The following is a 27813-nucleotide window of genomic DNA, read 5'->3' as shown; positions in this document are numbered from 1 at the left end:
CCCCTGGACCAGGGACACATACCCCACCTGGTTTCCCCTGGACTACTTCCCCACAGGGTCTATGTGCAGAGGCCTTACTCCTCATTTTCTTCCTTTAAATCCCATTAACCTTAACTCTGTATCTAACTCCAAGGGATTTTACTTTTTATCCTCACCTGAGAATGTTTCTTGATTTTAGACAGAGAGGAAGAGTAAAAGAGAGAGAAACATCGATGTGAAAGAGAAACATTGATCAGTTGCCTCCAGTACAGCCCCAACCGGGGATCCAACCTGCAACCTTTTGGTGCATGGGACGGCGTTCCAACCGACTGAGCAAGCCGGCCAGCGCAGGGATTTTATTTTTGAATCACAATTCCAAAACCTCTTGTTGGAAGGGTAGTTTCAATTTATTAACAAACTAGAGAAAACAGCACACAAGGACTATGAGAGGCCAAGAAAGATGGGTGGGGGTTCACTTTGCCTGACTCTCCTGTGCAGCCGAATAAACCCTCCTGGGCCTCACGGACTGTGCCCCTTTGAGGAGGAAAGGGGGTCCTGCAGGGAGCACAGTTCTCCACTTCTGTGTGACTGTGACGGGTGGGACTCTACCTGCCCACTGGAGGATCACAGACCCGCACATCTAAGATCCAGAAAACAGAGTTCTTTTCCCAATTTGCAATTATACTTTTTCACACCTTTAGATTCATTTTCAATTTGTTTGAAATAGCACATCTAGAGACGGATTGCAAACCCAGCCCACCAGAGACTATTGTTCTGTTCTTTGCTGCTTCATAGTCTAGATCCAAGTGGCTCCCTCTCACACTCTGAAGAGAAAAGAAGACCCTACATTAGCGTCTTCAAAGTTGTGAACATACATTGTTTCATTTGATCCTCACAGCAGTCCAGGCAGGCAGGATCCAGAGGATGGAGTTGTACTGGTAGAGCTGGGAACCAAACCATGTCCTCTGCCTTCCGGGCCAGGGCTCCTTCCACTCCACAGGTGAACTGAGCTCTCCTTGATGAGCAGGGCAGCCTTTCTGCTTAGCATAGAACAGTGGTCGGCAAACTGCAGCTCCAGCTGCATGCGGCCCTTTGGCCCCTTGAGGGTGGCTCTTCCACAGAATACCACGTGCGGGCGCGCACGTACAGTGCGATTGAAACTTTGTGGCCCATGCGCCGAAGTTGGTTTTCGGCTCTCAAGAGAAATTTCAATCGTTGTACTGCTGATATTTGGCTCTGTTGACTAATGAGTTTGCCGACCACTGGCATAGAAGACATGTCCTTTGGGCTCGCAAACAAAGGTGATTTAGAGTACAGACCTCGTCAGCAAGCTCAGGGGACAAACACACCTGAGCTCAATTCGGCATCCACATCAGAGGGATGAAAAGGACAGAACATGGGCGTCTTCGATGAGGGTTTCTTCCCATTTTCTTGACTCTCACCCAGACCACACTGGGGGCTGTACCCAGAATGCAGCAAAGTCCAGGAGGAGGGAAGATATTCAGAGGACTTTCTCGTCTAGCAATTTATTGATTCCTTCACACATTCTCTTGAGGCTGGGTCTACAGTTTCCATCTGGACTATAAAGGGTGGAGAGGAACTCCACATCAGCAAAGTGGTTGAAGACGTGGTTGATGCGCCCGTGGGTCCTGGGGGTCAGGTGTCGCTGCACCAGTTCGTGCACCAGGTCCTTGCACTCATGCAGGAGCTTGGAGAGCACGTTCCTGTCGAAGGTGTAGTCCACCTCATAGAAGCTGACGATGGTCATGGCCGTCTGGTTCAGCTTCTTCCTGAACTTCTCGACGATAGCCACCTCCTCCTGGTTGAACTGGTTGTTCCGGTAGAGGATCCCGATTTTGATGGCCACCTTGATCAAGTCTTTCATGATCTTGTGGGCTTCCTTCTTGTTGTGGGTGTGCTCCTTGGTGACTTTGTAGAGCTCATCAAAGATCTCACTGCTGGTGTCATCGATCAGCATGTTGGCCACGGTCTTGCTGGCTATTTTGCTCAGAATCTTCTTCTGGGCTTGAAGGGCAAAACTCTTTGAACTAAAAACATCGGGACCTACGATAAGAAAAGAAATGAAAGTTAGGGAAATATGAGAACCATTTATTATTTTCCTACAAGTGAAGCACACTAATTTGAACTTACGTTCTTAAAGCAAAAATTCATGCTTTTAGAGTCCACAATCCCTAACTAAACCTCATCCATGCCTGGGAGCCACATTGTCTGGTTCACATGACAAGCTTGTTTACTCTTTGAACCTTCTCAATTGTGCTCTTTCTCTGGAATGGGGGTGTGTGTGTGTGTGTGTCTCCTCGTGTTTAGACCAAATCCCACCTTTTTACACCCACTTCACGCATACAGCCTCCCAGACTCTGTTAGATCACAGAGGACTCCCTGTTGTGGTTGTTGCACTGGAAACCATTCAGTTTTGCAAATTATACAAGAGGAAATTATAGCTTAATGACAAGAATGTAGTTTTTTTTTAATCCTCACCCGAGGATATGTTTTTACTGATTTTAGAGAAAGAGGAAGGGAGAGAGAGAAACATCAATGTGAGAGAAAATCATCCATTGGTTGCCTCCCATAAGTGCCCCACCTGAGATTCGAACCTGAAACCTAGATATATGCTCCGACCGGGAATCAAACCCAAAACCTTTTGGTGGGGACGATGGTCCAACTGTGCCACCTGGGCAGGGCAGGAATGTAGTATTTTTTTGGCTGAATCTCAGAATTTATACTTCATAGAGTCTACGATGAATTTTTCCAGTTTGATATCTTAGAAATCAAGATGCATTTACAGTCACTGTTGCAGGTGGCGGTTGGGCCGTGGTTGTCATTACTTGTATGCATATCACCTTACACAACAGGAGCCAGAAATTTGGGAGAAAAGCCAAGAGTCCTTTTGTAAGAAATATTGCCTCGCCAATGCACAGAGAGCCGCACTGTGTGGGAAGTGAGACATCGACAACACCAAGTCAAAGGTACTTTAGCCGGTACTACTCTGACGGTGAAGAAGCTCAGAAAAACAAAGCCCACTTAGTTTCCACTTTGTGAATGAGAGAAATACATGTTAAAAATAATGCATCTAAGTAGGTCTAAAAAGGCATGAATAAAAATTTTAACTAAAAAAGCAATCACAATTTAATTGGCAGCACCTTTATCTTTCTTAAGAACAGCATCTTGCAATTCATGGTGCCTTAGATCTGATGAAATCCCCTGTGAAGCCACCAATTAGCTGGAGCTGACATTTGGAAGGAAGCCCCCTGGCCAGCCGTACTCATCATCACTATCTTCCCAAGGAGACTCAAGTTGCCAGAAGACAGAGACAAGAGTTTCTAGTTGCCATAGCACCTACACCCATGTGCCCGTGGGTCCTGGGGGTCAGTTCTGGTTACAGCGATGAGATGGTGTCTGTTAAGTACCAGAGAAATATTGCAGAAGAATAAGAAAGTAGTAAAATACGGTGTGAACTTATACTGGGAACACAAACCCCAACCATTTTCCTTTGAGAACCGAGGGCCCTCTAGGTCCCTACAGCTTTTGCCCAGTGCTCTGTGGCCACCCTGAAGTGACAGATGTGATAAGCAGTGGACAGCCAGCTTCTGCAGTCCTTGTCTGGCCCATCCTCATCTCATACTCCACCCCCTCTGCCCAGCCCGGACTCATTTCCTCAGTGATTAATCCCTGGACACTCAGGTCTTGCAGACACAGACTCAATAAACACTCAGACCCAATGTGGACATAGGCCCCGGTGCTTCCTCCACGACCAGCCGGGCCTCACTCCCTCAGCCCAGGGTCCTCCCAGGAAAGTGAATGCAGCTCGCAAGCTCTTCACGCTGCGGGTCTCAGGGGACTTCACCCAGAACGGAAGCGGTGGGTGCCACGGCCTCTCACAGCCCCAGGAGGCTCTCTCCATGAAGTTTGAGACACGGAAATTGCAAGCAACTTCACAGCCAAGTAGCCCTGACGTGGCCAAGATGTCCCTTCAGCCTTGGGAACTCTTCCGTCCCATGAGAAAGCTGACTTCCTGATTTGAGCCCTTTCAGAGTTTGAGACAAATAATAATTCCTGCCCTGTCTGATGATCCACCACAGTCACCAGACCTTTGTGTGAATAACCTTTGTTCCAAAAACATCAAATCGGTCCTCCTAAGACAAATATTTACAAGCATGTAGGCTGTGCAAAAGATGGTGCTGTGCTCGGAAGTCAATTCCACAGGAGAAGTTCGAAGACTTTGTTACTGAAATAAGTATATGCCTCCTCAGGTGATTATTCTGACAGGAACAATGAAGTGATATGAGGATAAATCCGTTCTGGAATATAAAAAAACAATCCTTTTTCTATAAGAACAGTTCCTAAAAACTGCCTGAGAATGAAGTGCTCTTAGAGGCTCTCAAAAATGTGGCAAATGTGCATTTACACAGAAGCACGAATCAACTGAATGTGTGTTCACCAGAGTGTAAGCTCTGTGGGAGCAGGGACTGGTGTCTAAGCGCTCCTGTCTGTCCGTCCGTCCAGAGCCCAGCGTCTTGGTGGCATGCGGCAGCCAGTGGCTGGACGAGGGGAGCGCTGGCTCTGTGCCAGGCACTGCCCGGTGTTAACCCTGTGAGCTGGGGGAAGCTGGCATTTCTACCAGGGCCTCCCTGCCAGCCTGATTCCCAGCCCCCTCTGCTCACCAGCAGCCTTCCCAGCCTTGTTCTCCAGAGCACTGCCCTGCACACGTTTTGCTCAGCCATTCCCATAAGAATTTGAAAAACTACGAACCTCCTTGCATTATTATTATTATTTTTAAAAATATATTTTATTGATTTTTTACAGAGAGGAAGGGAGAGAGATAGAGAGCTAGAAATGTCGATGAGAAACATCAACCAGCTGCCTCTTGGACACCCCCTACCGGGGAGGTGCCCGCAACCAAGGTACATACCCCTGACCGGAATCGAACCTGGGACCTTTCAGTCCGCAGACCGACGCTCTACCACTGAGCCAAACCGGTTTCGGCTGCATTATTATTTTAACTTGACAGCAAGTATTTTCACCTTATGGTTAAATAGTTATATTTCTAATAGATATAACTTGTATATTGTTAATATTGTCATCTAAAAATTAGCCTTTTATTTTATTTTTTAAAATGTTTTTATTGATTTCAGAGAGGAAGGGAAAGGGAGAGATAGAAACATTAATGACGAGAGAGAATCATTGAAAACCCCCCCCCCCCCAATCCCCAATGGAGATGGAGCCCGCAACCGGGCATGTGTCCTGACTGGGATAAACCTTGACCTCCTGATTCAGAGGTCGAAGCTCAACCAATGAGCCGCACCAGTCGGGCTAAAAATTAACCTCTGAAATAATTCCTTTAAATGTGTCGTTGTAACAAACATATCACAGTGATAAAACGCCTATTACTGTCCATTTAAAAATGCTGGTGAGTGCCATTTGAGGACCAACGTCCCTTTTATCCCTCAGTTTCTCTGCAATCATTGAGCATTTACTGTTTGTTCAACCCTGCATGACGTTGAAGCCCCAAATACTTAATTGGGTTCCACTCTGAATATGGTCCCGCAGGAGGGTGAGATACAGACAAATTAAGCAAAATAGAGAAACATGCGAAATAGCCCAAAGTGGCACGAGTGACAACAGCTCTGAGGGCTGTGAAGGGGGACTTCCATGTGGGTAGCTGAGGGTGGCTACACAGGAGGTGGTTTCTAAAGGCACAGAAACAGGCCAGCAATTTCCCCCAAATTACAAAGGCCCTCATCGGTTTGCAGCATCTCTCTCGCATAAACGTGTTTTTCACCTACAAAGGGGTCTTGAGTACAAGTTCCTTGGTGAGGGCCCAGGAGGATCCCAGGTATAGCGTCTCAGAAGCCCTAACGATCAGTAGTCACCATCCAAACCACAAGGAAAGCTTTAAGAAGAAAACCACAGACAGCAACTAGTAAGCAGATTCCCGCCGAAACCGGTTTGGCTCAGTGGATAGAGCGTCAGCCTGCGGACTGAGGGGTCCCAGGTTCAATTCCGGTCAAGGGCATGTACCATGATTGCAGGCACATCCCCAGTAGGGAGTGTGCAGGAGGCAGCTGATGGATGACTCTCTCTCATCGATGTTTCTAACTCTCTATCCCTCTCCTTCCTCTCTGTAAAAAAATCAATAAATAAAAAAATAAAAAAAAAAAAAGAAGCAGATCCCCACACTCTGCCCCAGACCACCAGGGTTAGCATCCTTAGGAGCAGGGCCAGTAACCCAGGCTCCCTGGGTGATTCTGACGCGATGCAGGGCCCGCCCATCATGACACGCCCCAGCGAAGATCCTTCGGAGCACGTCTTATTAGATCTTCCTGGAAGGAAGGTTCTGTGGTCATGTCAGTGACTGTAGATGACTCTATATTGTGACTGGCTTTTGGCGATTCGTCACACCAGGTAGCTTATGAAAGGCCTTGAGAAGTGCTGCAGTAAAGATGTCTGTGTAGTTTTATTTAGCCTACCACTTCTCTAACTTTCTGGGCCTTAGAAAATTATATATCCCGACAACAATATCCCGCGGCGTACATTATGGGAAATGTGGGGAAAGAACTGACAGAAATAACCTCAAGATAGCACTCTGGTCAACATTTACGACTCCCGGGGACCTGAGGGGAGGGGTGGGGAGGCGCTGCTGCTTCCAGCGTATAGGCCTGAGCCCATGATTTGAGGAGGGTGTGTGCCCTGGGGGAGAGCGGGGAGGGACAGTCCTGCTCAAAATACTTCTTGCACATGGAAATCTTAGGCTTGTTTCCTACCATCCACCCTTGTGTCTCAGCTTTCTGCAGGGGGACCCTGCTGGTGACCCGCCCTCAGGAGAAACACTGCAGGCCAATGTGGAGGAAAAGGGACCACATGCTGACCTGACCAGCTCAGGGAAGGCCTGGATGGCGGCCCTGCAAACTCAGAGACCTAGTAAGGTGACCAGACGTCCCAATTTTTGCCGAAACCGGTTTGGCTCAGTGGTAGAGCGTCGGTCTGAGGACTGAAAGGTCCTAGGTTCGATTCCGGTCAGGGCATATACGTTGGTTGCGGGCACATCCCCATTAGGGGGTGTGCAAGAGGCAGCTGGTCGGTGTTTCTCTCTCATCGATGTTTCTAGCTCTCTATCTCTCTCCCTTCCTCTCTGAAAAAAAAAAGAAAAAAAAAATCAATAAAAATATATTAAAAAAATTTAAAAAAGTCCCAATTTTTTTGGGGGGAAAATCGGGACTTTTTAAAAACGCTGTGGGACGCGGGACAAATTGTTAAAAGTCGGGACTGTCCCGCCAAAAGCTGGATGTCTGGTCACCTTAAGTCCTAAAGTCACCGCAAAGGATGGCCTGAAATGAAAACCGTTTTAATTAAAAAGCAGTTTATGGTGGGTAGTCAGGTCCTAGGCCGGAATCTTCCCTGGCAAAGGTTGATCTTTACCTTAACGGAGCCCATTGTCTTTTTGCATCTGCGGTGACACATCACTGAAATGTCAAAGTGATTTTCCCTTTTTCTGGACCCCTCAAAGCACAGGCACCACTCTGCAGAGACCACAAATCCCCTTGCTGTTATTGAATTAACTGCTGACTGTTAACTATGCTGCATCCACCTAAGTAAAATAAGTATGTGTCTATCATTTTATCCAACCCTACGTTTCTTCACTTTGCTTTCTCCCACCTCCTTCATCTGTCACCAGTGGAGTGCATGTAACCCAGTTACGTTTCCTCTTTATATATATATATTTATTTAATGTTTTCCTCATTTTTTTATTAAGGTATTATAAGTGTACATACCTTACCAATCCCCACCCCACGTTTCCTCTTAAATATATATATATATATATATATATATATATATATATATATATATATATATATATATATATAATTGATTTTTTACAGAGAGAGGAAGAGAGAGGGATAGAGAGAAACATCAATATATATATATATATATAATTGATTTTTTACAGAGAGAGGAAGAGAGAGGGATAGAGAGAAACATCAATGAGAGAAAATCACTGATCAGCTGCCTCCTGCACACCCCCTACTGGGGATATGCCCGCAACCAAGGTACATGCCCTTGACGGGAATTGAACCCAGGACCCCTCAGTCCACAGGCCGACGCTCTATCCACTGAGCCAAACCGGTTTCGGCCCACATTTCCTCTTTTGATGGTAATGTATAAAACAAGATGAAAATCTGCTGTTCTCTGGAGCATCATCTCAATACTTGGAGATTCTGCTTCCCGGCAATCGTCAACAGTTTGGCTCAAATAAACTCACAAAACTTCTTTGCAGGTCTGAATGTTTCTTAGGTTAACACTGAGAGGAAGAGAGTGAGCCTCCGGAGCCAAGGTCAGGAGCGCACTTGGGATATCTGGGGAGACGGGCCTACCTAGGGGCACAGGTTTGTCTGTGGGAAGACCACGAGATCTAGAATAAACCTGTCCTCTTATTCCTGGGTGTAAGGCTTATTCCCGTGTATAAGGCTTAAGAAGACTCTTCTAGCCAGGGGTGATTCTCTCACCCATATTTGAACAAAAGTTCCCATTCCCCAGCCATAAAAAGTAATGGATTGTTTAAGTACCTCAGAATCTCTGAGAATGGAGACTGAAAACTTGATTATGCAGCTATCGTAAATCTCATCTGACTGGCATGATGAGTCAAGATTGATGAAGCTACAAAATTCTTCCTTGACAAAAAATAAAAAAATAAAAAAAATCAGCCGGGACCGGTTTGGCTCAGTGGATAGAGAGTCAGCCTGTGGACTGAAAGGTCCCGGGTTCGATTTCGGTCAAGGGCATGTACCTTGGTTGCGGGCACATCCCCAGTGGGGGTGTGTGTGTGTGTGTGTGCAAGAGGCAGCTGGTCGATGTTTCTTTCTCATCGAAGTTTCTAACTCTCTGTCCCTCTCAATTCCTCTCTGTGTAAAATCAATAAAATATATTTAAAAAAAAAAAATCAGGGGCTTCCTTAAACCAAGACCGATGGAGGAGCTCAAGCGAGAGAATTATGAAGTCAGTGCTCTGAGAATAAGCACCAGAACTATGTAGGGAGAGCAGCATAATAATGGTCATGGACTAGTTTGGCGAAAGAAAGCAAAACATCATTTACGTGGACCCTTTGCTGCGTGGAAAAGTGCCGGGGCCATTCTGAGTTGATGTTCCTATAAATGATGCTCAGCCATCGTACAAGCGATGTGTGTTGTTACGTTTCTAGAAAACACCGAGCTCTCCCAGATGGTGAAATGCCAGGCTGGTAGCGATACACAGCGGGAAGCTGGGAGAGTGGGCAGAAAAGAGGCAGATGAGCTTCGTTTGCATGGTAAGAACAAGGTACTACGTTCTGGGGAGAATAAGTGGTGGTGAGGAGAGAGGACGTCTCTGAGCTGCCAGCCACAGCCCAGAAAAGACCTGAGCGTCACCCGGGACTGTGTCCTGGTCGAGAGGGCCTGGGGGGCAGACTCACCTCTTCTCTCCATACTCACAGGACGAGGTAACTTCCTACCTACAGTCAAGGTGGGGGAAACTTGTCCATGACTATGGTTGCCTGTGTCAAAATTGTAAAACTGGAAATTGTGTGAAGCAGCCAGTATGGACTCCCCTAGTATCACTTCATTTCTAACAATAGCTTAAGATGATGGTGAGGCAGAGCCAGCTAGAAGCATTTAGTAGAAATTAGGAGCGGAGATAGTACCCACAGGAAATCAATCTGTGGCGCTTAACAAGCACCGTCCATCAAAGCATGAGACCCAGGGTACAGGGTACAAAGCGGGGAGTTCCCAGGGCATGGGGAGGGGAGGGGAGGGGAAAGACCGGGCAGAGAGGGCTCTGTGGCGGTCCACGTTGCTGGCACTCACTCACTCTCACGTCAGTGTTGGAAGAAAAGTCCAGGAAAGCCTTCTTGAGATGGAGCAGCCTCACAAATGACTTCGAATTTGAACTTTCACGATGCCCACCCATCCTTCTGCTTAGCTGCACCTGCTCTCAGAGAAGCTGATTAGACCAGTCACGCCCCCCAGGGTCCATCCTTCACTAATGACAAGGGGCCTGGAGCCATGGAGAGACCGATCCCCTCCCCCCTCCCTCCCTGCTCTTTGTTGTTCCCAGGATGAAGGAGGAGGAAGAGGGGTTGACCGTGGGGTGAGGTGGTCTGCGGGATGGCATCTCCATGGCGATGATACAGCACCTTCCGGAGAAGACACCGCTCTGCTTTAGTTCTGGGCTGCCCCTTTGCAGCTTTGGGAACAACACTGCTGAGGAACGACTAAGTAGCGCTCTGAAATACAAACCTGACGCAGCTATGGTTCCCAGAAAAGCTAACTGAGTTGTTGCATCTCCAGTGGAGTCAAACTGGAAAACATTTTCCTCTTCTTGTGTCAAAGTGTGGCTCGTATACTGCTGGGATATTAAAGAAAAAACACAGCTCTGGTAGTGGTACAATGAGATGAAATCATCAAGGAACCTGTGAGTTAGGGACGCGCCGAAACTTTGACCTCCTCCACTCCCCCCCCCCCCCCCCCGCCACCCCCAAATGATCAAGGCTGAGAAGCTCATAAAAAATGCCCTTTCATACTTGAGTGAGATGGGCTTTTTACGGCATTAAGGAAGATATTTTGGAATACTTTAAAAGGCATCACAGTGCAATTTAGATGGCGTGGGAGGGTTAGGAAATGGATTTTTCTGAGTGGAGGATTAATCCAGCACGTTCTTGAGGCCTTCTTAGGTTTGGCCCCTACCCTACCTTCCTGAGGTCCCCAAGTCTCCACCACTTGCAGTAAGAAGTGACTGGTCCTGTGGACGGGCTCGCCATGACTCGGAGGGCAGCAGCCCGTACCAGGCACCATTAGAGGGTGTGCACCATGAAAACATTATTCTGTTTTCTTGTTCTCTAATGGAGTAAATTAAGCTTTTCTAATATTTAACACACAGGCTGGCCCCAGGACCTGGACAGGCAATTAGACACACAGGAGCAGAGTAGAAACAATAAGCCAGGTAGGGAAGGTCACCAGGGTGGGAAGCCCCAGGTGCCTATGGGTAAAACTGGGAGGGCAAGTATTGTTGGGTGGGACCCCACCCCAAGGTGACCTTCTTCCCGGGGCATGTCCCAAGTCCTGTGGCAGACCCCCTTAGAGGAGGAACAAGGACCACGCCCCTAAGCATTAAGGCCTCAAGATAACGAGGTTCTGACCCCCATCAAATAATCTTAGGAACAAAGCCTCAGGTCTAATGACCACAGAGACAGAGTTCTGGTCCAACTAGAGATAATATCCAGGCCTCAGTTGTGTTTCAGCTCCAGGCTCAGAAAAGTAACAAAACCAGGCAAAACTGACACCATGGCTAGCTACCTCAGGACCAGCTGCAATGATGAATGACCCCCTATCTGAATGCCCATTAATCAGTAGAGACCATGACCCTGAAAGGACACACCTGGAAGAGCTGATGAATATTCTATTGAGATCATCCCCTGAGACCGCCCCTAAAATCCTCACCTTCGGAAACAGATGAAACCCCTTAAAGCAAAGGACCCAGCAAGTGCGTTGCTCATGCTCTCTGGTGAGCAAGCTCGAGCCTTTCACCATCCCTTCCTTCCATTCCTTCCCTCCCTCCCTCTCTTCCTCCCTCCCTCCCTCTCTTCCTCCCTCCCTCTAGCACAGCAATGCCTTTCCTCCCCCTTTCTTCCCTCAGGTATGCACCTTTGCTTCCTTTCTCCTAAGCTCCTAAGCTCCAAGGCCCTTCTTTTGCCTCAGTAACTCATTTCCTGAGTCACTTCTATCCCTGTGGCTTTCTAAATGAACTTCTGCTTGTATTTGAGTTCCTTGGCTCTGAATTCTTTTCTTAGCCGAACTCAAAAACCGAGATATCACACCTGGTGCCTTTCCCGCTGGTATGTGTTATCCTAAGGGAACCCTCACCCGGGCATCGGGTAGTTAGCGTATCCCTCTCTTGTTTGTTCCCTTTCCGCAATTTTGAATTATTTCGGCATATGTGTATGTGTGCTTGGTTAAACAGACTCACTGATTATTTATATAGTTCTAACTAATCTGTCACAAAAAGTACCAATGACTTGTAAAGATTCCTGCAAGGAACACAACTGAGGACTGAAGATGTTATGCTGATCGTGGCAACACAAGTGAACAGCAAGAACATGGCAGAGCAGACGTTTATCCTCAGCCCATGCACCTTTCTGCACCCCTCATAAGGTAAAAGTAATGATCTCATCAGATCTGACAAGAAATGGGCCATGAAAGTTTCAAAAGTTCGAATAAGGTGATTTGAAATATGGATTTCAAACACTTTCACTTGCCTTGAGACGTTCCCAGAGGCAGTAAGCAGCCATGGCAATTAGCAAGACAGAGAGAGGAACGGGGATTCTGACGCTGGCCTGTCCTGGGGCCGAAGGGCAGGCAATGAGCTCAGCAGACGGTTGGGGAAGAGCGATGAATCAAGGACGAGGGTGGTGCTCCTTCCAGCTTGTGAGACGAATGGCGTGGGGGTCATTAAGGCACCCCCAAAGGCAACGGGCATCTGGGAACGTGACTTCTCCAGTCCTGAGCGTGCTGCGTTTGAGGGGTTGGGGGGGGGGGGCGGTCATGTGGGCCACATAAGGCTGTGTGTGTAGTGGGCACCTCCAACTAAACTTGTCCTGGCTTCCCATCCAAACCCTGTCTCTTCCCATAAAAGGGTTTCCCATCCAAACCCTGTCTCTTCCCATAAAAGCAAGACATGGTGAAAAGACCCTTCTTCCCTAAATAATTAGCCAATTAGGAATCCTGAGGGATAATGCAAATATCTATCTTGGTGGTGTAAGCTACTCTCTGATCACAGCTTGTTGGGCATCATTGTACAATAGATCACTGTGCCAGAGCTACACTTTATCCTTCCTAGGCAGGTTCTTCCCTGAGTGGTCCACCACCAAACCATCCCTTTTCCCTCAACAAGAGAATGAATTATCCTATATAATAAAGAGATAATATGCAAATTGACTCTCACACTGTAACGCCATCACAAGATGGCTGCACCCACAGCGGAGGTGGGGTTCCCATAACGAGTGATCAGCAGGGACCTGAGGCTGCATGGCACCAAGCTGGGGTGGGGGGCCTGAGGCTGCGCACCCCCTGCCTGGTGGGGCTTGAGAGGGGACTTCAGGCCGCACCCCCCACCCTGGTGCCAGGCCAGGGGACCTCAGGCTGTGTCCCCTGCCTATCGGGGCTTCATGGAGGTGGGGCTGGTCAGTCTGGGTCTCGTGCGATTTCGAGGTGCGCACAGGTGGGTGGGGACTTGATTTGGGGTCCTGCATCACAACCCAGACTCTGATAGGAATATTTTCATATACATTTTACTAATTTTCTTTCATCTCTGAGATGTCTATATAGAGAAAAGGCAAAAGCAATATTAAAGCATTTCCTTAATTCCTTTAAAAAATATTTTATTGATTTGTCACAGAAAGGAAGAGAAAGGGATAGAGAGTTAGAAACATTGATGAGAGAGAAACATCAATCAGCTGTCTCCTGCACCCACCCCCACTGGGGATGTGCCCGCAACCAAGGTAAATGCCCTTGACTGGAATCGAACCTGTGACCTTTTAGTCCACAGGCCAACGCTCCATCCACTGAGCCAAATTGGTTTTGGCTAATTCCCTTTAATGTGCACGAATTTTGTGCACCAGGCCACTAGTTTAAAAATAAGGGTTGGAAGTGAAAGGCAGGCTTGGGTACAGTGGGTTGGCAGTTGGCAGATGGAGGAAGCAAGGACTGAGTTGCCAGAGACAACTAAATGCAGAGAGGGGGTGTTGCATTTGCCAGTCTCTACTTCCTCTGCCATGTGGCCAGTCATCCCTCCTCCAGCTTGGGCTTGGGGTCCCTGAAATCTTGCCTTTGGCTCAGGCCTGGGAGCAGGCACAGAGATTCATTCACCCAGTGGTCTGTAGAGAGGATTAAATGTTTTGGGGAGACCATGCATGATGAAGTTTCTTGGATGTATTGGATATTTGAGGGTGCTGAGCAAGGATATACAAAAGCAATGGTAGTCAAACGGCGCTCCTTATAGGAAAGCAGGTTCAGATTATTACAATACCTCAAATTATTTAATTACACGTTAAAGCAACTTTGACCATCTTCAAGATGAAGATCATTTTGTTGTTTTTAAAAAAAATAAATTCCTGGGCCTTGAAGTAACATTGTTTCAGCTGAAATGGGAGATATCTGTAATACTATCTACAATAAAATATATGTTTAGAAAACTGAAACAAAACTAAAAAAAAAAAAGGCAGGGGCAGGTGTAAACCCTACTAGCTCCTTATTTCATCTTGTCTTAGTTTCCCACCCATCTATCAGCATAGAGGAATCTGTAACCAATTAATAATAACCATGTCAGAGATAATGTTTTGAGCATAGATTCTGTGCCCGAGACTGTACACCATGGATTGGATCCTCACAGGAGTTCTGCAAGAGAGGGACTGTGAGTTCTGTTTTATAGAGGAGGAACCTGAGGCACAGCAGGTTTAAGTAATTCGCTCAAAGCTAAGAGGATAGTAAGTAGCAGCGCTGTAGTTCAGACAAAGCCTGCAATCTTTGCTTTCATGCATCTGCTTTCAGAAAATTGTCCTTGGCTCCCTAATGACTGTGATTTCACACTTATTTGAGACCTTAGATAGACCTCAATTAAATCCCCATCTAACAAGGAGATTTAGATTTCATCCTTTTTTTTTTTTTAATAAATACAAAAAGCCAGTCTTACTATACAATGGAATAATACCACATATTCATCAAGATTCATAAAGTTTCATTTTTAAAGGGAATTTTATATATTTCAACAGAGGTACACATTGATTTTGTTTTTCATATTGATTATACAGATGGCTCTGAAAAATGAATGAGTGATAATTTTACTTATGAGAGCTAACTGTGAAGTCACTGGGGGGTGAATCATCTCCAACACAACAGGTTAATTTTGGAGATCTAAGAGATATTTTTGTCTCACTGCAGTAGAAGAGCAACCATCATTAAAAACGTCTAATTACATGATTTCTTTAAACACACTTAATGCCCAGCCAGTGTTGCATAGTGGTTGAGCATTAACTTATAAAATAGGAGGTCATGTTTCTATTCCTGGTCAGGGCACATGCCCGGGTTTCAGACTCTATCCCCAGTGTGGGGCATGCAGGAGGTAGCTGTTGAATGATTCTCTCATCACTGATGCTTCTATCTCTCCCTCTCCCTTCTTCTCTGAAATTAAAAAAATTATATATATAGGCTAATGTGCAAAGTGTCCCCTTGGGAGTTTGACCAGGAGTTTGATCACTGGCTATGACATGCACTAAGGAAGGCTCTGGCTGGCAGCCAGAAAGCCCCATTGGCCCTGATTGCTGGCCAGGCCTAGAGACCCTATCTGTGCACAAATTTTGTGCACTGGGCTGCTAGTATAAATATATAAACTCTCTCTCTCTCTCTCTCTCTCTCTCTCTCTCTCTCTCTCATTCACTAGAGGCCTGGTGCATGAATTCATGCACCAGTGGGGTCCCTTGGCCTGGCCTGTGGGATCCGGCTGAAACTGGCTCTCCCACATTCCCTGAGGGGTCCCAGATTGCGAGAGGGCACAGACCAGGCCAAAGGACCCCACTGATGCACGATCAGGGCTGGGGAGGGACATGGGTGATTGGCTATCTGGGGAGGGGCCATGGGAGGGACCCAGGGTGTGTCTGATCTGTCTCACTCAGTCCCAATCGGCCAGACCCCAACTGCAAGCTAACCTATCTGTCTGAATGTCTGCCCCCTATTGGTCAGTGCACAACATAGCGACTGGTAGATCAGTTGACTTCCCCCTGGTGGTCAGTGCACATCACAGTGAGCAATTGAGCAGCCTTAGCATATCATTAGCATATTATGCTTTGATTGGTTTAACAGGTGACTGGATACTTAGCATTTTAGGCCTTTATTATATAGGATATATATCTTAAACAACACTTATTCATTCCTCCCCTACTCTTTTTGTATCTAACAAATAACCAGTGTCTTTCCATCCAGTTGGAACAAATCTTAACATTTTGTCCTCAGAGACAGAGTGAGGTAAGTCACATTCAGGCATAACAGTAACAGAGTCCACGTATGTGTGAACAGTAACTCATCATATCCCTGCCGCAGCTCCATGAGAAGGCACTACACAGCATCCCCATCAGCAGCATTTAAGTCCAAGGAAACCACAGCCAAGAGAGATTACGTAGCGTGTTTAAAGCTGCCATTTCAGAGCGGCAGAGCTAGGTCAGACCAAGGCAGACTGCCCCAGGGCCCTGTGCTCCAACCTCCCCCTCCCCCCCCCCCAAGGCCATTCATGAGGTGACAAACACCAGTCGTTTTAAATGGTTTTTGAGTTATTGCTCACTTTAAAATGGAGATGGAGCCGGTGTTTTTCCTCAGATGCATTTCAAATGTACAGATAAAACAGAAAATAACGTAACAAACTCCTCTTGGGTGGCCACCACCCTTTTAGAATAAATCTTAGATTTTGTCCCCAAAGACAGAGTGAGGTAAAGCCCTCTTTGTTTTAAACTCCCTCTCTTCCCCTTCTATCTCCCCAGGCTGAATTGAATTTCAGAAGTTAATTTTGTCTTTGTCTTTATCTATATTTTTATACTTCTGCCCATGAGTATGCATCATCCACATTCTATTGCTCAGTGTTCTTAAATTTTGGATAAGGTGTCATACTACAGAATCGTTTGCAACTCTTCATTCAACATCATGCTTTCTAATTTACCTAACTTTAGTCATTTAGTTGTTTATACGAACATGCTATATAACCAACCATGTTTCCTGCTGATGGACATTTAAACTCCTCCCTCTTTCTGCAAGAAAAAAGCCCACAGACGTGTCTCTTTGTGCACATACACAACAGTGTACCTAGAATGCAACTGCCAGGCTCTGTACCCGAGAGGCTGCCAATTGATTTCCAGCAGGACTGCACTAATTTTCACTCCCAGCAGCAGCGTATGACTTCCCACAGTCCCACTTCCTCATCAACACTTCAAATAGTCCACCTCTCAATATTCTGCCAATCTGATAAGTACAGAATGGTATCTTGTTTTAATATAAACTTCTTTGATTCCTAGTAAGATTCAATGTATTTTCTGTGTATATTGAACATTCAGGCCTTTTATCTGTGAGCTGTTCATTCATATAATTTACTCATTTTTATTCCCTCCCAATTTGATTGTATGTCTTTTCCCAGCTAATTTGTCAGAGCTTTTAATACCTTATGGATGCTAATCCTCTGCTGATCACACTATTGCCTCTCAGGCTGTAAAATTATCTTTTAACTTATGTGCTATCTTCAGTCATACAGAAATTAAAAAGTTTAACATAGTCATATTTATCAATATTTTCCTTTATAGTTTGTGATAATTTTGCAGTTTTTTAAAAATATATTTTTATTGACTTCAGAGAAGAAGGGAGAGAAAGAGAGATAGAAACATCAATGATAAGAGAGAATCATTGATTGGCTGCCTCCTGCATGCCCCCTACTGGGGACCGAGCCTGCAACCTGGGCATGCACCCTTGCCTGGAATTGAACTTGAGACCCTTCAGCCTGAAGGCTGACTCTCTATCCATTGAGCCAAACCAGGTAGGGCTGCATTGTGTTTTTAAAAAAACTATTCCTGCCATTAGGTGATAAGTGAGTCTTACAGATTTCTCCCAAATTTTAAGGTTTTGCTGTTCACATTTAAGTCTTTAATCCACCTGGAATTTATTTGTGCATATTGCATGAGGTACCTTTTTCTTCTCACAATTTACTCAATTTATTGAATAGTTCAACCTTCTGCTGCTGATCTTTTAGGCCATCTTTTGTTTATCAGGTTTAAACAAATCAAGAGTCTGAGTTTTTTACTCTGTTCCATTGAGCAATATCCACTTCAGTACCAATATCACATTGTCTTGGTTGCTATAAAATTACTATACTCATAATAAATCTTGATAAGCCATAGGGAAGTTCTCATTTTGTTCTTCTTAGAAATTACCTTGACTATTTTTGCCTTTTTCATATGAATTTTAGGATCAATCATTTGACCAAATGCCATGAATACCCTGTATTTAATATGGGGTAAACTGGAATCTTTATATTAAGTCTCCCATTCAACATGATGTATCTCTTCATTTTGTTGGGTCTTCTGTGTCCTTCAATAATGTTTTATAGTTATTTCAATAAAGTTATTGCATATCTTTCATTAGATTTACTTCTAGGTACCATATAGCTTTGGTTGCTACTATAAGAGTAATTTTTTTCTATTATAGTTTCTAAATGGTTATTAAGGATATATAGGAACCCAACCAATTCCTATATATTTATCTCCAATTGAGAGATTCTGCTGAGTTCTGTTATTAATTCTAATAGATTTTATGTAGCACATCTTGTGTGTGTTTTTTTTATGTGAACAACTACATTGCCTGTACAAAATAATTGTGTTTTTTTTCTTCCTCCTATTTCTTTTTCTTACCTTATTGAACTGGTGGTAACCTCTAGTACAATGCTGAATAGTAAGGATGTTATTTGGGTCACTGTCTTGTTCCTGACTTTAACAAAATTGTCTCTAAAAAAATGACACCTGCTGTGGATTTTTGATGGATATCACCAATCCAATTAAGGAATCTTTCTTCTGTTCCTGTTTTGCTAAAGCTTTGTTTCAAAGTAGGACTATATATCTAATTTTATCAAACACTTTCTTTGTACCTACTGAGATGATTATATGATTTATCCCTTTTAATAAGTGAATTTAACCAATTATCAAAAGACCCTTTGATCAAAGTTATTTTTGCTTTCCAAAGATAAGCCGTACTTGGTCATGATGCATATGGATTTAATATACTGAAAGATTCTATTAGCAAATATTGTATTTAGCATATTGTAAATATGATAAAAGATGAGATGGGTCTATAACTTTTTCCTAGTATAGTCCTTGTCTGATTTTGATGTCAGAGTAAACTATCCTCAGGCAATGGATCAAGTGGCTCTCTTTTTCTGTTCTCCGAGACTGTGTAAGGTGAAGGTTAACTTTTCTGAAGGTTTAGTAAAACTTGTCCACTAAGCCACTCGTGAGCAGTGTGTAATCTAAGAGTGGAGAATCAATTTTAGTAATGTTTATTCCTGTGGGAGAGCAATAATCCCCAAAACGACAAAAAGTTTCAATTTTTGATTTAACTATTTTAAGCTCTCTGGCTTTTTTTCTTTCTCTAGAGCAGTGGTCAGCAAACTGCGGCTCAAGAGCCACATGTAGCTCTCGAGCCGTGGTTTGCCGCTCTATTGACTAATGAGTTTGCCGACCACTGAGATAGGGACTTAATCACAAGGAACAACAACAGCCTGTAATTACTGGAATCGAGAGTCTAGGTCAGTGGTCGGCAAACTCATTAGTCAACAGAGCGGCAAACGGCGGCTCTAGAGCATCCACAAAGAAGGCAGTCTGAATGGGAGAGCATTCTCAGGAATAAAGTGGTAAACACCATCACTGGCATAATTTTCAATGCTATCTTGTTTTGTTTTGAGAAGAGAGACTGAGGAGCTATTTCTCAAAATATTTTTTTTCTCAATCATTTACCTACAAAAAATGCTACATGAGCACTGAGAAAGTCAGAAAAGACAGATGAGCTAAAGGAAGAAAACGAGTCCCCCCAATCCCACCATGCGTCATGGTTAGCATGTCTGTATTTTTCCAAACATTCTCCCAGGCACATATGATTTAATATTCACAAACACTCTTTCACTGATGCTCAGAGGCCTGGTGTATGCTCACAGTTTGGGCTGTGTCTGCCATGTACAGGTTGTTCAATAAATGTGTGTTAAATGAATGAATGAATGATTCAGCATGTCCTTCCTCATTCTTTATGGCCCAGATTCTATCTATTCAGAGTGTTCCCTGGAATGAGGTGTGTATTCATGAGCACAGGCTGAACTGAAGGCACGCAAATGCTGTCTGAATTCAGCCCAAGGTCCAGCCGTTGTCTTTCACACAGAGCCTGGCCCCGTGGGGCTGCCGTCTGCACTCCTATAAGCATCAGCGCCACACCCTCAGCGCTCACATCCTGCAGGAAGCCTCCTTCCCTGACAGCAGCCCCCACCCTCCTGCCACCCCCAGAGCCCCCTCATTCACGCTCACCAGCTATTTTAATACTCAGGAGCTGTTGGGGATCCAGATAGCACAGGCCACGTCTGTCTCTCTGGTGATCCTCTCTCTCTGCTGTTAGTGCTCAAACTGTTCACCACAGCAGGCGCCCAAAAATCCAGGCTTAGGCCATCAGGCTGCTAACAAGGAGAGCAGTGGGATGCTGAATTCAGAACTGGGGGAGGACGCCAACTTGGTAATATGTGAAATCAGCAAATACATCGACGCAATAGAAAAGTCAGTCTTTGGAAGTCTTCGTTTTTGGAGTGCAGGTGTAAAACCCAAAGTGTTAAAAAGCAGGCAACAAAGTGGAAGACTCTCATCTTTATTGGAAAATAAAATATGGCCTGAGACAGTGTGTATTTCAGCTTATAAATGGAGGCTTTCGGAAAGTGCTGGCGTTAGATAAATGATAGTAATGCATTAACCTTCAGCTTAAAAAAAGAAAAGAAAAAGATAAACGGCTAGCTGTCTTAGAGGGGTCAGAACACCGAGGGAGAAGAAACCAGAAGGTACTTCTGGACGGGAGACGATTTGGCAGACAGCACCGCGACTCGCTCAATGTTCTACTCAACTTCTTTTAGTGAAATATCAATTTTGTGCAATGACATTTTTGGATTTCAGTCAATTTGAAAGTGGAGCAGCAGGAAAGGGACACATAATAGATCACTTTTAATACCCCTTATGCATATTCTGTGATCATCATTTTATTGTTCATGAGTTTGAGATCTGAGACATGAATCAAGTCTCATTTTGGATATCTATGGTGCCAGGGTCAGTATCTAGCCCAGCCTGCAGATGGGAGGTGAGTACCTCAAGCTCTGAGGTTGAGCTCCTATGCTCTGGGGGGACCCTACGCTGACAGAACCACCCTGAGCCCTGGAATCCCAGTCACATCCCTCACCAACTATTCTGCAACATTCAAACGGCTGCAGCGACCTGCCTTCCTGGAAGTTACTCAGAAATGCATCTTTCTCTGAGCCTTCCTTTTTAAATTTCACTTTCCCTGTACTTGCCTCAAAGGCAGTAAATAACTATATAAAACCCTAATACGCAAATAGACCAAACAGTGGAACAACCGAACGACCAGTAGCTATGACCACCAGGGGGTACACGTGGAACATGGTGGGCTTTGGCAGCAGGTGGCAGAGTGTGGTACATGGTGGGCATCAGACTGCAGTGGGATGGTGGAGCTGGTGAGCAGAGGTGGGGTGCCGGTTGCTGTCATTGTGGTGAGCCTCTGGTGGTTACTGAAAATTCTTTGCTCCTATGTGCTGTAGTCCTGCCTGGTGCTTGCACCCGCTGCCAGTTCCCAGAGCTGGCTCCGAATGCTTGGTACCATCAGCGGGTGCGAGTGGTGGCTGCTGGCCCTGATCATCCCTGCGGACTTTCCCACCTCCCCCTGCTCCTGAGGGGTGATCAGGGCAGCACCCACTGCTCGCACCCACTGACGGCGCCGGCCCCACTTGTGCTCATTGCTGGTGCCGACCCCAATGGCTCCGCACCATCAGCAGGTGTGAGTGGGGCTGGCACTGTCAGTGTGTAGGAGCGATGGTGGTGGGAGTGAGGCTGCTTGTAGACGGGGGGCCAGGAGCCATGGCGGGAGGGGCAGGGCAGGAGAGCAGAGATGGGGTACGGAGGACGTGCCCACTACAGCCTTGAGCCCACAGTACTTTAAAAAAAAATTTTTTTTTTATTTTTTTACAGAGAGGAAGAGAGAGGGATAGAGAGTTAGAAACATCGATGAGAGAGAATCATCGATCAGCTACCTCTTGCACACCCCCTACTGGGGATGTGCCCGCAACCGAGGTACATGCCCCTGACTGGAATCGAACCTGGGACCTTTCAGTCCACAGGCTGATGCTCTATCCACTGAGCCAAACCGGTTTCAGCGAGCCCACAGTACTTTTAAAGGTGCACAAACTCATGCACCGGGCCCCTAGTCCTATATAATAAATGGGTAATATGCAAATTGACTGATTGCTATTGACGGGCACTGACCACCAAAGGGCAGACGCTCAATGCAGGAGCTGCCCCCTGGTGGTCAGTGTATTCCCACAGCCAGAAGCCGGGCTCACGGCTCACAGCTCACAGGGCTTGCTTCATAGCTGGCGAGTGCAGTGGCAGTGGCGAGAGCCTCTCTCGCCTCTGTGGCACCACTAAGGATCAGTTGGACATCCCCGGAGGGCTCCGGCTCCTGGACTGCAAAAGGGTGCAGGCTGGGCTGAGGGACCCCCCCCCCCCCCCCCCAAAGTACATGAATCTTGTGCACTGGGCCTCTAGTCTCCAAATAAAATTACATTTTGTGATAATATGAGATAGTGCCACCAAAAAGTTTCAGATCAAGTCACTGGATATGGTCACTCCAAGATGCGGACAGTGGCTGCCCTGTGGAGTCAGGATGCCAGCGCTGGGGCCACGGAGTCCCTCCCCAAATACAGGGCAGACCCCACACAGAAAGAACGGGAGATGTCTCAAGCCATCTGGGGCGCAGCAAGGCATGGAGGTGAGAGCCTGGTCCCACAGTGCATTCCGCGTGTGTCTTGGGCTCAAGTTTTCACCTTCCTGGTTTCTAGGTCTGTGTAACGAGGGAACTGAGCTAGATGATTCTAACCTCTTTCATCGCCTTGGTATAATAGTAACTTCTTCAGAGTCAGAAATTGAGATTTTAAATCCATGAAGAAAACAACCCTGGCACATATGAGACGTGAGCCAACGGCTTAATTGTGTTCCCTCCTGTCTCTGGCTCCTCTCCATCCTCGTAGCTGGCTCCCGGCTCTGCCACTGTGGTGCTCCCTCAGAAGAACGGCTCCTGCCTTTCTTTCCCCCTCAAGCTCATGGGGCACGGGCCTCAGAGCCTCCAGCTTTCCCTTTCTGTGGCTTCTCTCTAAAATGCTTCTCCCTCCCCCAATTTCATGGGGCCCCGACTGCTCTGTGAGACGCCAGCCTGTGCTTGCTACAGAGCAGGGGTCAGCAGGCTCCCTAAGGCCTCCCGGGCTGGTCTCGAGGCCCACAGACCACCTAGCAGACTGCCAGCTCCCGCAGGCTGTCCTGTGCTGCCACACCTGGCGTGTGGAGTCATGTCCAAAATCCCAGAGCCTCACACCCCTCTCTCCCCACCTCTCTGCCCCAAAGAGAAAGTGCCTCACCTTTCTCAGCCTCTGTGCACCTTCTCCTCAGATCCAAGTGCCCCTCCTCCCTTACTTGACCCCCCATATGGCCTATTCCAGCACCTCCCATGGGGCTGTACTTGTTTGTTCCCTGCAAGCTCCTGCTGAGCAGGGGAGGCCTGGACTGCTCTCTCTACTGTGGTATCCCTGGCACATAGTAGGAACTCAGTAATACATTTAAACCTCAGAAAACCAACAGTGAATGGTCAGCCCAGGAAGTGACGTCATAACCCTAGGGTGGGGTTGCTGAGAGGAGAGGCCTGAGGGAGAATGGCCAGGGTAGGGGGTAGGGAGCCAGAGGAGCTGTGGTCTCCTTCCCTGGCTTCACCCCAAACTCAATGGCAACTGCTCTCACCAACTTTATCCAGTGGCCTCTAGTTGTCCCTGAGGAGTGTTTGGACACACGGAAGGACATTTTTGTTGTCACAGGATGTGAGTGGAGGGTTCTAGAGGCTACTAGTGGGTGGGGCCAGATATACTAACTATTCTGCAACATACAAACAACTCTGTAAGCCAGTGGCACCCTGACACACCCCTCAGCCCTAGTCTTACCTGACCTCTGTAGCCGGGGACCTCAGTCGGTCTCTGCTTTCCTGACGACCCCACCCCTTGGTCCTTCTCAGCCTCTCCAGGCTCCTTTGCCTCTGTCCATGCCTTAAGTGTGGCGTTCCCCTGAGTTCACTCAGGGCTCTCTTCTCTCCTGCCACATACACTCCCCGAGTGAGATGTCACCCCTGTCCAGATGTTGATCACTTCCTGCTGTGTCCCCAGCCCAGGAGTCTCCCCTGAGGCCCACCCCCACATATATTACTTCTTACCAGACTCCTCTACTAGAGTTCCACAGACCCACCTCTCTCCACACATTCAAAACGTGACTCATCTCCTTTCTCCAAACCTTTGCAGCCCTCCTCCTTGTATTATAAGTGGCTTGGCTGCCTGCCAAGTGACCAGACAAGAACCTGGGGGCCATCCTTGCCTTCTTTTTCACCATCACCTCCCACATCTAATGGTGCATCACATTGTCGACTGAGCTTCCTTGGTATCTTCAAATGCATCTGCCTTTCTCTGCCTCACTGGCACCACTTTAGGACAGACTCTCCTCATTTCTCACCCGAATGATGGTCTCCTCACTCCTCTCTCTACTCCAGCTTCCATTCTGTATTCCGTTGGGCTGAGTGAGAGCTGGCTTTGATGGTGCTACTCCTTGGTGAGAACTGGCTTTTCTACATTTACCTTTCTATATTTAAATTACCTACTGATACTGTTAGCTCCTGATTTTATTTGCTTTTAACTTCCTATGACGAAAGGTGAGGATTTCAATCTCTTCTCCATGTGTTTCTACCTTCCCATTTGGTTCTATTTTACATCATACTTCCTGTCATTTAGATACCATTCATAGCTGAGTCACGGATGCTCCATCACTTCTATGACTGCACTTCCTTTCATTTTCATCTTGTTTTCCCAGAGTTAAACACTGCCTTATTTTGGTTAGTTTTCTCTGTCATGAATCCACTCCCAAACTTCCTAGCAGAATGTAAAGTTCTTCTCAATAGTTTCAAAGTCACCAACCAATGGCCCACTTCACCTTTCTTTCCGGGAGACTCCTCTGGGAGGCCCACTCTGCCCTGGCCTGCGTCTGGGTGTGCTTCCCGCTAAGCCTGCTCCGGGCTGTCCTCCCAGCTCTCCCTGCAAACTTGTCCCTCCGCTCCTGTGTCCACCTCTCATGGCTTCCTCTTTCTTCATTATTCTTCTTTCAGTGGGCCATTTTGTCTAGCACAGATGCCAGCAAACCACCTTGAAGGGCTAGCAGGGGTCTTCAAACTTCTCTCATTATGAGAATCACCTGGTGGAGTTGTTAAAACACAGATTCCCTGATCCCAACTATAAGAAGTGCTATCAGGAATCTGTGTTTTAACACCTCCACCAGGTGATTCTCATAATGAGAGAAGTTTGAAGACCCCTGGGCTAGAGAATAAAGGGCCAAAGCAAAACAGATCAAGGTTTTTATGTAACTTCTAGAGGCCTGATGCATGAAATTCATGCAAGAGTAGGCCTTCCCCCGGCTGCAGGCACCAGCTTTCCTCTGGCACTTGGGACCCGGGGTTCCCTCGAAGCCCCTGGCTTCATCCAGAAGGACGTCTGGTCTAATTAGCATATTACACTTTAATTATTAGAGAAATTTAAAATGTAACCATTAAAAAAAGTATGCTTTAGTTTGTGGGTTATAAAATATACGTAGCAGGCTGGACTTGGCCTGGGGTAGCCTCAGCTGGCCGACTCCTGACCTCACAGCTGCCTGCCTAAGGACTGGAACATGTTGAGTCCTAACATGTCTCTCTTCCTCCCGCACACTTGACTGATGCTTAGACTGGACTCAGAACTCGGTCAGAAATCACTCACCTGGAGAATTCGAAGGCACTGTGCCACTTGTTTAGCTCTTGGTGGTGTTATTTAGAAAACTAGTACCGTGTTTCCCCGAAAATAAGACATCCTCCGAAAATAAGACCTAGCGCATGGAAAGATAAGACATCCCCTGAAAATAAGACCTAGCACAACGTTGGGAGAAAAAATTAATATAAGACACTGTCTGTTTTCGGGGAAACAGGGTAACATTCATAAAGGCCTGGTTTTCTCTCTGGAAGCTTTTAAGATCTTTGCTTCATGACTAGTCTCCAATCATGGCCACAGGTCTCAGAGTTCCCACTGCCTTAGTCTCTCTATTGCTCAGAAGGGCTAGTGGGTGGGTGGGGGGCCAGAGGCAGAATAAATGGAGAGGAGCACCCAGTCTGAGGGGCTGTAAGGAAAGGGAGCATCAAGGATGAGGCAGAGATCTGGGGCCAGGGAGACAGGGCAAAAGTGGAGAAGTCAGGACTTGCTTATGAGGTGAGAGGTCAGTAGGCCGCTTGCTTTGGAGCCTGTATTTCTAAGTTTTGGCCTCTTTAAGGTTAAGAACAGCTACCTTCCAGGTGGAGAGGCCCAAGAAGGCTAGCACAGCCATGAGTGGCAGACCCGCTGCAGGTCAGTGACTCTCAAGAGAATGATCCTGTCCGCCAGCCCTCTGCCCCTCTGACTTCTCTGCCACCTGACCCGACTGCCAGATCACCTGACCAGCTGTGCTTAATCCTTGTCTGCTCTCCCTCCTGCCTATATGACAGTCTCAGCCCCTAATTACCAGCAGCCTTCACCCGTCTTCAGACTTTGCTTAGACTTCAGCTCCTCTCATTGGGTTATGACCATTTGACAGAGCTATTTTTATGTGGAGAAGTTTATTTTTTAATAAAAATGAAACAAAAGCCTAAGGATGGCTGGAACCTGACTTCTTCATCCACCCATGAGCCCTCAGCCCATCACTGACCTCCCTCCTGAATTAAGTTATTAGTTCTAATAGTTGTGTGTGTGTGTAGTCTCTCTCTCTCTCTCTCTCTCTCTCTCTCTCTCTCTCTCTCTCTCTCTCTCTCTCATATATTACATATATTACACACACACACAACTATTAGAACTAATAACATATATATAAATTCTGTACTGACTTTGTTGAGAGTTTTTAATCATAAAGTGACTGAATTTTATCAAATGCTTTTTCTGCATCTATTGAGATGATTATATGGTTTTTAGCCTTTATTTTGTATCATGTTGATTGACTTATGAATGTTGAAACATCCTTGGTAATTATACAAGGATGGATCCCACTTGATGATGATGTAGAATCCTTTTACTGTATTGCTGAATCCAGTTTGCTAATATTTTGTTGCAAATTTCTGCATAAATGTCCATTAAGGATATATGCCTTCAATTTTCTTTTTCTGTAATGTCTTTGTCTGGTTGTGGTATCAGAGTAATGCTGGCTTCATAGGATGAGTTTGGGAGCATACTTTCCTCTTGAATTTTTTGTAATAGTATAAGAAGCATAAGTATTAATTCTTTAAATGGTACAATTCATCTATGAAGCAGTCTGGTTCTGGACTTTTATTTGTTGGAAGTTTTTGTACTACTGAATCTACTTCGTTGCTGGTAATAGATCTGGTTAGATTTCGTATTCCTTCCTGCTCAGTCTTGCAAGGTTGTATAATTCTAGAAATTTATCCATTTCTTCTAGATTGTCAAATTTGTTGGCATATAATTGTAGTATTCTGCAATGATTCTTTGTATTTCTGTGATGTTGGTTGTAACTTCTTTCATTTATAATTTTATTTAGGTTCTTTCTCCTTGTTTCTTGGTAAGTTTGGTTGAAGACTTGTCAATTTTATTTATTTTTTATTTATCTTGTTTCATTCTTGCTTCCTTCAAGATTGTCTCCTTCTCTTTAAATTTTGTCATTTTAATTATAATAAATCTTGGTGTGGATCTCTTTGGGTTTGTCTTGTTTGGAACTCTATCCTTCTGTTTCCTTTCCCAGGTTAGGGAAGTTTTCAGCTATACTTTTTAAAAAATTTTTATTGTTTAAAGTATTACATATGAATTCTTCCCTCTCTCCATTGTCCTCCCCCCCACTCGTTCCCAAACCCCCAGCACATGCCCTCA

The 27813-nt window shown here is 45.9% G+C and overlaps 1 protein-coding gene across 3 annotated transcripts in view; it reads right to left on the bottom strand.

Moving 5' to 3' along the window:
- Positions 1-320: 320 nt before the first annotated feature.
- The window catches only part of TNFAIP8L3 (TNF alpha induced protein 8 like 3), a 41341-nt gene continuing 13848 nt past the window's right edge, over positions 321-27813 (bottom strand). For 2 of the 3 annotated variants that reach the window (XM_036442122.2, XM_036442097.2), the window contains one exon: positions 321-2043. In XM_036442122.2, the coding sequence (XP_036298015.1) occupies positions 1481-2043 (563 nt within the window). In that variant the 3' untranslated portion in view covers positions 321-1480. Of the gene's footprint in view, positions 2044-2825; positions 2851-27813 lie in introns of those variants that run through there. The other variant, XM_036442108.2, reaches the window with a different exon arrangement.

The sequence above is a fragment of the Pipistrellus kuhlii genome, unplaced genomic scaffold, assembly GCF_014108245.1.
Source record: "Pipistrellus kuhlii isolate mPipKuh1 unplaced genomic scaffold, mPipKuh1.p scaffold_m20_p_1, whole genome shotgun sequence".
Lineage (NCBI taxonomy): Eukaryota > Metazoa > Chordata > Mammalia > Chiroptera > Vespertilionidae > Pipistrellus > Pipistrellus kuhlii.
This window is presented reverse-complemented; position numbering and strand designations above follow the sequence as displayed.